The 13,461-nt window shown below is 54.2% G+C and overlaps 4 protein-coding genes across 4 annotated transcripts; 2 read left to right on the top strand and 2 right to left on the bottom strand.

The window, feature by feature from the left end:
- Positions 1-421: 421 nt before the first annotated feature.
- On the bottom strand, positions 422-1,483 carry MRS44_006723 (uncharacterized protein; the record flags this gene model as incomplete). The annotated part of the gene is made up of 2 exons (XM_046274533.2): positions 422-1,209; positions 1,378-1,483. 2 exons carry the CDS (start codon positions 1,481-1,483, stop codon positions 422-424), a joined length of 894 nt encoding a protein of 297 aa, XP_046139662.2.
- A 2,109-nt stretch (positions 1,484-3,592) lies between these two features.
- Positions 3,593-6,331, top strand: MRS44_006722 (uncharacterized protein; the record flags this gene model as incomplete). The annotated part of the gene is made up of 1 exon (XM_046270069.2): positions 3,593-6,331. One exon carries the CDS (start codon positions 3,593-3,595, stop codon positions 6,329-6,331), a length of 2,739 nt encoding a protein of 912 aa, XP_046139663.2.
- Positions 6,332-6,918: 587 nt separating this feature from the next.
- Positions 6,919-7,977, top strand: MRS44_006721 (uncharacterized protein; the record flags this gene model as incomplete). The annotated part of the gene is made up of 1 exon (XM_046279275.2): positions 6,919-7,977. The coding sequence occupies one exon, from the start codon at positions 6,919-6,921 to the stop codon at positions 7,975-7,977; it is 1,059 nt and encodes a 352-aa protein (XP_046139664.1).
- Positions 7,978-8,564: 587 nt separating this feature from the next.
- MRS44_006720 (uncharacterized protein) lies at positions 8,565-11,123 on the bottom strand (the record flags this gene model as incomplete). Its single annotated transcript, XM_065621866.1, has 1 exon — positions 8,565-11,123. One exon carries the CDS (start codon positions 11,121-11,123, stop codon positions 8,565-8,567), a length of 2,559 nt encoding a protein of 852 aa, XP_065477938.1.
- Positions 11,124-13,461: the final 2,338 nt, after the last annotated feature.

Here is a 13,461-nt window from a genome sequence, read left to right as displayed (position 1 = left end):
GTTCCCTTCTCCAAGATTGCAGAGAGTTGATGATGTCGGATTTCTTCATCCAGGGCCCTTGCCCATGCCTATGCATCTCGCATTCCATGTTCCGGCACTTACCCTGGCTCCTTTTGCCGGCGGTCAGTCCATCTTTTTGCGAAGAAGGAATCGTCAGGCTGTGGAGATTGCGTGGTACAAGATTTATGGTATTGCAACGCTGATGACATGACTCCCAGTTGATCAAGTACCGAGTAGAGATGAATATACAAGCCTATCTTACACTACCTCTAGATGACCATGCGACTTGCTCAAAACATCTAGGCTTCCCCGCAGGCTTTCCCTGATTATACTCAGCCTTGACTCGTTACAGCCTTGACTCGAGCGGCTGCACGGATCCTTTGCGAGCCCGGGGAAGTTGGGAACTCCAACTAAGCCCCAGCTAGACTCGTCCGCCGAGTCGGGTCCTCCACGCAAGATACCCGGCGTACCCCGCGACGCCCACCAGCGCCAGCCTCCCCACCGCCGAGAGCAAGTTATCGTTAGCCCTCGCCCTGCTCTTCTTTATCATCCTCTTGCTGTTCTCGCGGAACATCTCGCGGTCGTTGAGGCGGGGGAACGGCGCCTCCACCATCTTGCCCGTCTCTGGGTCCTCGATCATGGGGATAGGGACGCCCAGATGCTCGCATAGGGGTGCCCATCCGTCCGTGATGGTATACTCGATGCGGCGCTCGGCGGGGATGCGCTCACGGAATTCATCGTACTGCGCCTTGTACCATGCCAGAGCCTTGTCCTTCTCCTCACCGTGATCGTACTTTAGCACATACTGCCTCAGAGCCTTACTATAGCCAGCCATGTTGCGCAGACTGGTATCAAACATGAGGGAGTAGATCATGGACAGCGTCAGGCCCAAACCCTGCGGCTTGGTCATGAGATAAATGCTGTTGAGCACACTGTCGTACCACTCCTCCGGGTCGCGGTTCAGGATGACCACCTTGGCCTCCGGGTAGGCCTCCGCGAGCTCGGCGCCGAGGAACGCGGCGGGCGCATCGCACACGGCCTGGCAGTCGCCGAGCAGGCGGTCATAGTCGGCACGGGTAAAGGTGCCCCGGCCGGCATACTTTGCCTCAAACGCCCGGACCCATTCCGGGGCCTGCGATGTGTCCTGGATCATCGAGTGCATGTGGTAGCAGTCGTGGAAGCCCAGCTGCCACAGGGCGCTGCGAATGCCTGCGGATCCGAAACGAGTCAGCTCAGATCTCTGCTGTTCTCTTCCTGGCTGCCACACACTGGTTTATCCATGCAAGGAAGACGTATGGGCTGCCACACATCCATCGCACACCCCTTTGTAACACCCCCGGGCATTGCGTGATTCGGTGAGCGGACGGTGAAACCTACTCAGCGTGCCTGTGCGATGCACGCCGCAGACGATGACGCGCATAGGAACGATGCGGTCGGGGAGTATAGCCACGGACCCCTGGGATCTCTTGGTAGGTGAAGCCATGATTGTGTGTGTGCTCGTAGTGCGTTGTTTATGCCGAAGATGGGGCGATTACGACGACGGGAGATTGTTGAGATCTGCCGGGCAGGTATGGATGTGCGTAAATAGTAACTAGTTAAGGAGTCAAGCGGTAGCGGGCGCGCTTATCGCTGGGCGTCTATCTCCCGTCCTGTCTCGGTGTGGTGTGGCGTTGAATGACTCTTGTCTCCAGCTCACCTTGATCATCGATAGGTTGTTGATATCAATAGTCGCGAGACGAGGACCCAGTAAAAAAAAGTCAAAGGTTTCCATTTTTGTTTCTTGCTTACTCACTCTCTATCTGTGCCTCGATCCAGAGGGCTCCAGCGAAGGAGTCTCCTCCCTAACGGCCCGCACTATACTCGATACACTCTTGAGACGACAAAATCTCTTTCCAAGAATAGCCACCCAGGCAACGACGACATTATCTAGAACATGATAGCTTCTGTGCTAGCTCGAGCTTAGATGCCTCCATCTCCGAGCTATTGGGCACCGGAAGTGGATGCTCCGGAACGGCCGGTCCCGGATAGAGCTACTCCGTCTCCTCTGTACAGCCTCAATCAATCTACCGTCCCCTGCTCTTGGCCCCTTCACCAAGAGCCTCCATCTCTCACACTAAGCTTTGGCATGTGATGATAAAAAAACGGGAACAAGGGAGAATTGGGAAAACCGAGATATGGGTCTGCAGGGGGATCAACTCAAGAGCTGTCATGTCCGCCGGTTGATATGCAAAGAGCTGGTGAGCTTGTCATTACGCGTTAAAACAACAGAAAACCTGCCCACAGCTCTCGAATACGAGACGAGACGAGACGAGACGTCAGGGCAGGAATTCTAAAGCGGAAGTCCGGACACCATTGCATCATCTGAGCGCCGAGAAAAAGATACCAGTATCCGCGACTGCACGTCAGGATGCACGTCCCGTCACATCAATCTAGGAAACCAACAATGCCGATCAACTGCCAGCCGTGCATCTCGCTGGTGTTGACGACAAATCTTGAGTGCGTGTCGCATTGTCTCAGGGCACCCATCACCCTGTTGATCGCTGCAGGGCTGCAGCAACCAGCACTTCCCGTCCCCTGGAGCACAGGGCAGTTCGCGGCCGAGGCGGACGCCGTCGCGGTCCGCACGTGGCGCTGAAGCCGCTGTTGGATGGGTTGGTTGGCGGCGGAAGAAGCCCGCTGGAAGCCCAGGGGATCAGGGCAGGCCAGGGCCCGGATCTTGCAGTACCAACTGGCTGGGAGAGGGCAAGATTTTCCTCATCTCTTGCGTGTACCCCCTCCCAGAATGGGTAATCCGAGCCCGTCATGATAAAAACTGCAGGTTTTTGACTTTATCCGGGCCAATCTAGAGGCAGGGACCAGCCATGATGAGACAGGACGGGACCCAAGAACGGACGAGACTCACCTGGTGCCAGCCGAAGCGAGAGAGTGTAAGAAAAGCAAAATCATGTTCATCAGGCAAGTTTCGGCCGAGCAGTCATAGAGGGAAGAGAGACTTCGCGGCTTGGGAGCAGGGTGACTCAATTAACCGGGCCAAAACACCACGCCGAGATCGCCAATGCATTACGAAGCCAACCTAAACACCAGCCCACGCGTCCGATAACGACAGCAGGACGGGCCAGGTTCATCAGACGGGAGGCGAAGCACATCATTATCATACATACATACCTCTTATATCATTGCATCACATCAATGCCCTCCACCAAAGCAGGTATGCTACCTGTCGGAGCCTCTCTCGGCGACCCACAAAGGTCCTTATCACACACCTTGCCCAACAGGACAGGCTTGCTGGCTTTATTTTCAAGTTTTTTTTGCCCCCAGGAACCACCCAGAAGAGGCTCCATTTTTGCTCCTCTCGCTCCGGGGCGAGCCCAAAGATCCATCCAGAGTAGGGAGCTCGACGCGCCCAACAAGAGAAGAGAAAAAGGGTCTCCCCCGTCGATCGACGGCCATGAATCCTTCTTCCTTTAGTTTCTTAGCAGCCAACGCTGAGAGACGATCGTCTCGGGGTTCAATTAATAAACCCTGACTATTTCCCACCTTTATCTTTTCATCCCAAGTGTCAACCGATTCGGCCGTTGACTCGTCCACCCCCATGTCGGCCGAACAGAACGACAGCGGCAGCGGCAGCGGGAGCGGCAGTGGGAGCGCTCGGCCGAGCGAGGTCCCCACCCCCGTCCGCAAGGAGAAGAAGCGAGTCGGCTTCCACGCCAGCAATGACAGCTTCGCCAGAGGAGGAAGTGACCAGGCCGGGGCTAGTCGACATCGTGAGGATGAGGTCGTCTTCTCACCTACCGGGTCCCCGAAGCTAGCCCCAGGAGAACTACCGCCCAACGCCCCAGACGCCTACGAACTAAGCCTTGCACTCACAAAGATATTGTCCGCCGAGCAGGAGAACAAGCGCCGTCAGCAGGAGAAGGACAAGGCGGAGAAGCTTTCCCCTGGAACCCCAGACCTCGCCGGTCCGAAGCGTCCGAGGCCAGCGTTGAGGAGAAACACCAGCTATGACGCCCCCCAGGATCGTGAGATGGCCGATCTGGCAGAGTCGCGGACGAGCGAGCGGCAACTCAGATCCATGACTGATGCTCGCCAGAGAGCTGATCGACTAGCCGTGTCAGTGGGAAGCTACTCGGCTCAGGGGTCTAGGCGTGGATCAGTTGACCTTACCGAAGTGCCGTCGGCCCAACCCCTGATTGAGGACTACGAGAGTGACGAGGACGATATACCAAAGAAGACGACAGTTATCGACGATGGAGGAACCTACTCCACCTTGCGCCAACGAGTACCGAGGATAACCTACGACTCCGAGCCTTTCAAGCACCACACCGATGCGGAGAACCTGGTCAGATCTCACAGCCGTAAAGGAAAGAGAGATTTGTTTCATCAGCAACCCAGTGGACAAGCCTCCGGGACTGCAACTCCTGTTCTTGAGCAGAACTACGCTCACGACTATGTCCCACGACCAGACAAGTATCGTGGAGGCATTCTCTCCTCCCTTCTCAAGCTGTACCATGATGATCGAGGAGCTCCAAGCAGCGGCTTCAACACTCCTCAGACACCTGGAACACCTCTCATGTCCCCTCATCCTTCACCTCCAACCTCACGCCCTGCTTCAGCCATGGGTATCCCTCTCCGCTCACCACCTCGCTCCCGACCCTCGAGTGGCCTGTTCAACTATCACAAGTCTCGCAGCTCCACATCGTCGCTTGCCTTGACCGAGCTTATGAAGTCGTCTTCCATGTTTGCAGTCCCAGCTTCCACAAACATCTCTGACCAGTGGGCCGAAAAGCTCAAGAAAGAACAGACTCCGCCTCCCAAGAAGCGAGACAAGGCTCGTATCACTATCCACATTGCCGGCATCATCCAGCGTCACCGCTACTTGTTGAAGCTATGCCGTGCACTCATGATGTACGGCGCCCCGACGCATAGACTGGAGGAGTACATGACCATGTCCTCCCGAGTCCTCGAGATTGAAGCCCAGTTCCTTTACCTACCTGGCTGCATGATTATCAGCTTCGACGATAGCACGACACATACCACCGAGGTCAAGCTCGTCCGCGTTCCTCAGGGTATCGACCTAGGACGTCTCCGTGACGTGCACAACATCTACAAGGAAGTGGTGCACGACAAGGTCGGAGTGGAAGAAGCCACTAAGCGTCTGGACGAGGTGATTCTGAACAAACCAAAGTTCAACATCTGGCTTCGTGTGTTCCTCTACGGCGTTGCCTCGGCTTGTGTTGCTCCCTTTGCTTTCCAGGGACGCTTCATCGACTTGCCTATTGCATTCATCCTTGGCGCCATCGTTGGAATCCTCCAACTGGTACTGGCTCCTAGCAATGAGCTGTACGCCCATGTCTTTGAGGTTTCGGCCGCAGTCGTCACGTCCTTTCTCGGACGAGCCTTTGGTTCCATCAACAACGGCGAACTATTCTGCTTCAGCGCTCTAGCCCAGAGCAGTATCGCCTTGATTCTTCCAGGTTACATGGTACTCTGCAGTTCGCTAGAACTCCAGAGCGGCAACATCGTTGCCGGAAGTGTACGCATGGTGCACGCACTCATCTACACGCTGTTCCTCGGCTATGGAATCACCATCGGAGCCTCCCTGTACGGAATGATTGACAAGAACGCGACGAGCTCGACCCAGTGCAGCGACCCCCTCGGACGGGAGTGGTATTTCCTCTTCGTCCCCGGATTCGCCATGTGTCTCTGCCTCATCAACCAAGCCAAGTGGAAGCAGACGCCCGTCATGACGGCCATGGCCTTGGCGGGTTTCTGCGTCAACAGCTACTGCAGCGAGTACTTTGGTGGAAATGGTCAGATCTCCAACATGCTTGGTGCCCTCGCCATTGGTATCCTCGCGAACCTGTACTCGAGACTTGGAAGACATGCTGAGAATGGTTGGTTGGACTTTGTCGACTGGTGGAAGCTCAGGGTTCGGCCGAGGTACACCAAGAAGAAGCTTACCTCGGATACTTGGTCTCTGCCTTCAATGTCCGACCCCGAGTCGCGACCCCAGTCCCCCCAGAAGCCCGAGGAGAAGCCCCGGAAGGTCGGATACAGTCTTGCCGCCGCAGCTATGCTCCCTGCCATCTTCGTCCAGGTGCCATCTGGACTTGCAGCGGGTGGCTCTCTGCTAGCCAGTATCACTACGGCCGATGAAATCACCAAGAACCCGAGTGGCAGCAGCGACTCGCTGGGTAATCTAGACGGAACGGCGTTCAACGTCTTGTTCAAGGTCATTCAAGTCGCCATTGGAATCAGTGTCGGTCTGTTCCTGAGCGCCTTGATTGTGTATCCTCTGGGTAAGAGGAGGAGCGGTCTGTTCAGTTTCTAGGCAATGACTTGAACTCAAAAGTGTTTTAATTGGAGAAGACGGGAGGGTATTCGGAGTGTACGACGACGGCCTAATAATAAAGGGGGGGTACGATATCGGGAATGAACATCGACCCGAGACAGGATATTACAAAACCAAGAGATGGGATTACAGGAAATTGGTCTTGTTTTTGTTTCATTTGGAGTATACTGGGGTAATTGGGAAAAGCGAGCGAGCGATTGGAATGTCTTGGTAGTTTTCAGTTTTGGCTTACACAGCGATCTTTTCTTGGAATATCTGGGGATATTAATGATTGAACTTTTGAAGGATAAGCAACATCTAGAATATTAATAATTCTTTTGTTCCTCGTTTTCAACATCAGCTTGTACCTTGTACCTCACGTCCTTTCCTGGATATCACATGTTGTGCTCCCTCTACGATACAGTGACGTCACCTCGAATCCTCAAACCCTCACATTCCACCCCAAGGTTAGATGAAGCAAATCGACTGTACACACCTTCTCGAAAAACACGGCAATATCCTAGACCAAAACTAAATCTACACTCTAAATCGCTTTTTATTGTACAAGCAAAGTACCAACAACCGGTATGAAGATTCGCTCCTCTCGCATCTCGACTTCGATAGCCAAGGCAATATGTCGTCGTCACGGCACGACAAAGTCCAACATCATCCGCGTCATCCTCTCCTTTTTCCGCCTTTTCAAGCTTCTCCTCTCGAGGTTCCGACCTGTTGATTTCCTCGCGCTGCGGAAGGAGGTTTGGAAGCTTGATGAGGATGAGTATACTGCTTCGTTCCAGGAGCAGCAGGATGAGCCGAGGACGCAGAGGAAGCAGGGAAAGGGTCCTCCTGCGCAGCTTGTGCCCATCGGTGATCTTGGATACAGTGGTTCGACTTTCTTCACAACGCCGAATGACAAGTATCTCGTCAAGTCGCTTCCTCGGCGTTTCGAACATGCCTTTTTCGCGAGGGAGTTGCTGGATCCTTACATCAGCCACATGAAGCATCAACCTCACAGTCTGCTCGTCCGAATAACGGACCTTGTACATGCACCTCATGCATCTCTGGGTGGCATGCTAGGTGTTGCACCTACGCACCACATCGTCATGGAGAACCTGCTCTTCGGCAGACTGCAGGACCAAGAGGGCGACGGCTGGGAGACCTACGACCTCAAGCCAAACGACTACTTCTTCCCAGAACGAGACATTGCCGATGGCGCTCTGGTTCCAGACAGCGTCATCGAACGCCTCGTCGACGAATTCCCAGGAAAAGTACGCGTCACGCGCGAAGCCAAGGAAGAACTCACCTCCCTCCTCTTCGCCGACTCAGCCCTCCTCGCGTCCCACAACGCCGTCGACTACTCCCTCTTCCTAGTACGCTACCCCTGTGGAACCAACGTCCCAACCGTATCTTCCGATGCAGGTGCATGGCGAAAGGGTGTAAACGACGTCGAGGGCAAGTGGACGTACCGATGCGTAGTGCTCGACTTTTTCTGGGCAAAGCACACACTGCACGCGAGGACGCTGACAAAGGTGGTCAAGATTTTCAACAAGGTGGCTCACAAGGGGCCTATGAGCATCACGGCGGATCCGGCGGAGTATAGGGAGAGGTTCATGAATATGGTGGACGAGATGGTCGTTGTGGAGTGATGACCGTATTTGGGGGAGGTAATACCTGAGGGATCGGTTCAGACAGCAAGCAAGCAGTGTATGACTGGTTTTTCTTTTCGTTATTGTTCAAATTCGAAAGCTTTTTAGTATCAACTTTTATTCTGTCTAATCGCCATTCACTTACCAGCATAGGGAATGGAAAGTTGATGTCCCACTCGCAACACACCAATACGTCTCCATCAACGACCTGAAACAACAACTCATTTTCTTAGCAACCAGTGATAAAACAATTCGGAAATTATTATCATATTTCTTTATTGTCTAAAAATATCACGCAACACCAACTTGGGCAGTGTTGATGACCCTGAACTCCAATATTGGTGGGCCATAGGGTAGGTGTGAAGCCATGATCACCACCTCCACGCCACCAAGGTAGGAAAGGAGACCTCTACACCGGATAACCATGCTGATGTGACTTCAGAGATTTCGTTTTATTTTTAACATACTGTTTTGTATGGCTAATTTGCTCGCTCTGTCACGCTCATTCTGGGTTCGTGGATAACAATCTGTTGTGTCTCGATTTTGGGTATCATTATTCCTCATCTGGGTGTCCAGCCTGCAGACCCTCAGTCAACCACCTTCAACATGTCATACGCCTTGTGGCTAATCGCCTTCTTCACCACCTTAAGAGGGTCCATCTTGGCCTTCTTCTTGGTTGGCTTCTCCGTAACATTGCCATCCTCGTCCTTGTCAACAACCACTTCCTCATCCTCATCTTCCTCCTCTGGCTCCTCAAAACCACCTCCATCCAGGAACACCTTGAGCATTCCCTGCGAGTAACCACTGACGAGGCAAGTTCCCTCCTCCTCTGCAGTAACGGGCTTGGGCGCCGTAGTGTCTCCCCATCCACCCGAGTAGCCCGCTCGCCCCCCAGCCAGGTTCCAGAACACCAGCTCTGGCATCTCGTAACCGGCATCTTGGTACTTGCTCTTGATCCGCTCAAATGACGTGGTCCATTCAGCGGGTTTCTTTGGCTCCTCGTCCCAGCCATAAGACTCATTACCGCATGCTGCATCAAACTGCATGTCGCTGAAGACAAAGACACGTTTCACCATGTCCTCCTGCTTCAGGTTGTTCTTGATCGCCATGGGGAGAATGAGATCTTCGAAAACTGCCACAAAGTTTGTGTTCATGCCCCATTGCGAAGACAGCATGCTCCGGTACTTTTCTCCCAAAGGCTTGGCGAGGTCGACTTGTTCGACGGTGGGTCTGGCACTGAATGTGATGAATGCCCCTGAAAACGGAGGCTTCGCAACCTCTGCAATCAGAAGGGACAGACCAATAGCCGAGTCCATCGGGGTAGTGTTATCGGGGAAGTTGGGGTATGTCATACTTCCAGACACATCGCAGACGGCGATGCAAGACTCGAGAGTGCCCGAGTCTTTGATGCGCTGTACCAGCGTCTTCCACTGTCCATCGACAACCTTGGCTTCGATCTCATGGACTTTTCGGTCAACGAGATCGCGTGCGCTGTTACCCCCGCTACCCGAGTTTCCTCCTCGCACCTTTTGAATCAAGGTAGACGGCAGCAGGGTTGCTCCAGAGATGTTGGCCTTTCCTTCGGCGACCTTGTCGATATATGTACCAAAATGGTCCATATCCTTCTCGATGAAAAGTTTCGAGTATTGACTCATTGCAAGAGAAGGGACCCGATCGTATTTGATCCTGTCGAACTTTTGGAGTGTGATGTCACGTTCGACAACCTCGAGATGCTTCCGAAGAGCGGATGTGTCCTTGCGGTACTCCTCGCGTGCGAATCGGAGGTACGTCTCTCGGTCGTCCGTTGGCGAAAGCCGGTTGTCCTGGATAGACTCGCGTGGATACAGAATCTCAGCAATGGTGCTGACAATGAAGGTGTGCCTGTCATGAAAGTGGTCGTGCGAAGGAGCCCACTTGCCACACAGCGAGATGGTGCGCTTTGCCTTTGCATCAACTCCTCGAAGGATACGAAGGTCCTTTTCCAGCTGCTCCGCGAACAGTCGGGCGATGGTCAAGTGCAGGGCACGATACACTGGATCCGTGTTGAAGGCCTTGACTGCCGCCTCGTAGCGGTTGTCTCTGGTTTGCCGTCTGAACTCCTTTGGAGGCAGACTAGTCTGTTCCTTTTGTTCCTTCTCCTCATCGCTTTCCATGATACGTCCTCTCCGGGTGCGAGCTCCTCCGCGGCCACGGCCACGGCCACGGCCTCTTCCGACTCCACGACCGCGAGTCTTTGCAATGCTCTTCCCTCGGATAATACCAGGATTCTTGCTGTTGAGAACGCTCTTAGGATCCGAGAGCCCGTCGAGCTTGTTGTTGGCTGCCAGGGCAAGGATGTTGAGGAGATCCTTCCAGTATCCATGTGCCACCCCATGCTTGACGTCGTACTTTGAGGGGTCGTCCTCATCCTTCACGTCGACAATCACCGCGTCGTCTTCTTTCTCCTTCTTGGCCTTCTTTTCGATGATTGGGCGGCTTAACCACGGAAGATTGGCGACGAGGGTTGCGGGGTGGTTTTGTGCCAGCCACCCAGCGCAGCGGTAAAAACTGACTCTTGAGCTTTTGCCCAAGTGGATAGAACGGGCGTTGAAAATGATCTTGAGGGTATCGAGAGGGTCCGCCTTCCAGGCCGCTGGGAGCAGTTCTGCCAAGCGTGGCCCAGACACCACCTCCTCGAGTTCCTGGAAGAGGTCTACGAGGGCGTCCTTGGTGGAGCGGTACGCAAGGTCTCTGTTCTCTGTATGCATCATGTTCTCGAGGTTCCGAGGAGGCTCCTCCTCCTTCTTGCCGTAGCTGACTAGACCTTCCATGAATGGATCAGACTTGGTGTCAGGCTTAGGCTCCTCTGGTTTTCCGTCATTCGAATCGGGTTCGGTGACATCCATGGCATCAATGCCTTTCCGGATCTCGCCTGTCGTGCTGTTGGAGACAAGAGTGAATGCCTCTGACTCGTCAGCATCGGTCATGGCCTGGTCCTGACCAGCACCAAGATCCACTGGGGTCTCGTCATGGCGACGACGAAGCTCCTCCCGGAGGAAGTTCTCGAACTCTGCCTGGGGCTTCTTCAAGGACTCGTGGAAGGGAAAGAGGACAGGGTACGACGACTTGAGGAACCAGGCCTCCTGGGATTCGGTGGTTGACGCCATAATGGATGAGTGATGGACAAGTCTTGGACCCCTCGAGGTGTTGGCTTGCTGAAGAGGAGAGAATTTCAGCGATGGGGATGTATTGGTCTTAATATAGCTGGATATTGTGGAGATTTGTGAGACCTGAGAGAAAGGTTGGGGAGTTGGGCTGATGTCGGTCAGTGAGTCAGCCACAGAAGGTAGGTACTATAGTAGGTACTAGCGAGGTACTTAGTTTGTGGAGGGACGGCTCTCCGCTTCTGGTAGTCAACGGGTAACGGCAATATGGCTTGTCCAAGGTTCGATCTCGATCCAATGGATTTCTGCTGTTGGTAGCGAATTCATGTTGGTTGACTTCAGGCTGCTGCATGCGGCTGAGGCTTGCTGCCTACGGGTCGGCTGAAGCCATCCACAATGCCACACCCGGTGAACAGGGCCAATGCCTGTTGGTTAGCGGCTACACAGGATCGCCAGATGGACCTCAATGGAGCATCCTCCCGCGTTGGCAAGGCCTTGGCGAGCCATTGAGCAACGTGGAAAGAGCTTGTCTGTGGGGTTGCCAGGGTTTGGCAGGGATCGCGGCCGCCTGAGTCACCGGGGAAGGTGGAGCTCATGTTGGACGCCGTCCTTTCTCACGTGAGACATCCCAAACTCTCTCTTGACCACATCCCTTCCGAGGGGCCAAGGACCAGGTTCTTTGTCCTGTCGACGTCAAGTTTGTCTCTTTGAAACATGTGAAACCAACCGAGTAGCTGCACCGTCGAGTCGAGGAGTCCCAACCAACGAAGCCAACCAGTAATCCGAGTCGTCTTAAGCCCTGGTCTGTCTGCCCTGACTGCCAACAACCGTTGATGCTTGAAGCCCCCTGGATCCCTCCCTCCCTTGCATGCTTGTCTTTGTTCTTTCGTATCTCGAAGCCAGCGAGTGCTTGTGGTCTCTTATGAAGGTCGGCGAGTATAGGTGATCGTCGAGTATGGGAACCGTCGAGTATGGGATCGTTTCGAGGTCTTTCTAGAGGCCTTTCTGTGCGTCTGCTCCCTGCCCCTTTCCGAGATCTGGTTAGTAGCCGGTCTTGTCCATCAGCCACGTACCCGTTATTGCCCCTGATAAAGTGCTCGACAGTTGCGACAAGTCAGTGAAGCTGGTGTCATAGAATGCCCTCGGCTTCATGGCGGTAGATACAGGTGCCAACCCAAGATGGCGCGAAGAGTCATTGGTGGTGTTTGACGAACCCAAAAGCATCCCCGGTCCCTCGTGCTCTTGGCTTTCCGCTTCTTCTCTTCGAGCGAAGATGTTGCTGAAAGCTCTGGCGCCCCCCTTTCCAAGTCTTGTATCGCCTTGGCGGGCATGGTCTCTAGCCCCCTTGCGCCGATGCGCTGTTCGCGTGGCGTCTCCTTTGTCGGAAGGACGGCGTTCGGTCTGTGGTCTGGATCGTGCGAGCGGACGTGTTCTTGAGGTATCGTCTGATCAAAAGGGGATGAATGTAAGGATGAATAGGGTCGTTGTGTGGATGGTGTCGACGTGTTCTTTTTCTTCGTGGGGGTACGATGTGTCGAAACACCAAGGATCGGTGGTCGCGATGCTTGCTCTGCCAGTGCTAGGTCAGCATAGTCTCAAAGCACCCTGATTTCTAGCGAAATACAGCACCCCCTTTGCAGCCTATGGACGATACTCGTTGCATGCTGTATCATGGACGATTTTTTTGCAAGCACATGCACTGGAGGATGATTTCTGAGAGATGCAAAGAATAGGGGATCGTGATGGGCTAGGCCCTCAGGTGGCGTGGGTTCGGGACGATGGTGGAAAAGAGGGGTGGACATGCGTCGGGGATGGCATCAACCACAACGGACGAACAGTGCAGTGAGCGGCGGCCATGCGGTGCATGCAGGATGTCGACGACCTCACTATCGCACTATGATATTTCTACCAGTAGGGATGGGCTCCCTGGTCTACATTGCTACGATGGATGGGCCTTTGTCGTCCGCGACTGGAACTCCAAGAACAAGGTGGATTCAGAGATGGCGAGCAAGGCCGCTCGCAGCTCACGACTACTCCATGGCGGGATGATTACGGGCTGGTGGAATTACTCGATCTTCGTCCTCACAAGGAACCATCTGGAAATGTCCCCTAGACCAGGTGGGCCTCTGCCACAATGGATATCACAATGCAATGCCCCAAAGGGATCATGATGACGGATGGCATCACCCTTCTGGCCACTGGAGAGACCCGTCAGGGGGGTCACGGGAGTCGATACTGGGCTACGAGCCCTGAAGCCTGCAGTTAGTCAGCTAATGCCCTCCCGACGAAGCCCACAAGCCCTATATTTCTCGGTTGCCCTGGTGTTGACGTGAACTCCTGA

The sequence above is a fragment of the Fusarium solani genome (assembly GCF_023522795.1).
Source record: "Fusarium solani strain SB1 chromosome Unknown bctg00000003_1, whole genome shotgun sequence".
In the NCBI taxonomy this organism is placed as follows: Eukaryota; Fungi; Ascomycota; class Sordariomycetes; order Hypocreales; family Nectriaceae; genus Fusarium; species Fusarium solani.
This window is presented reverse-complemented; position numbering and strand designations above follow the sequence as displayed.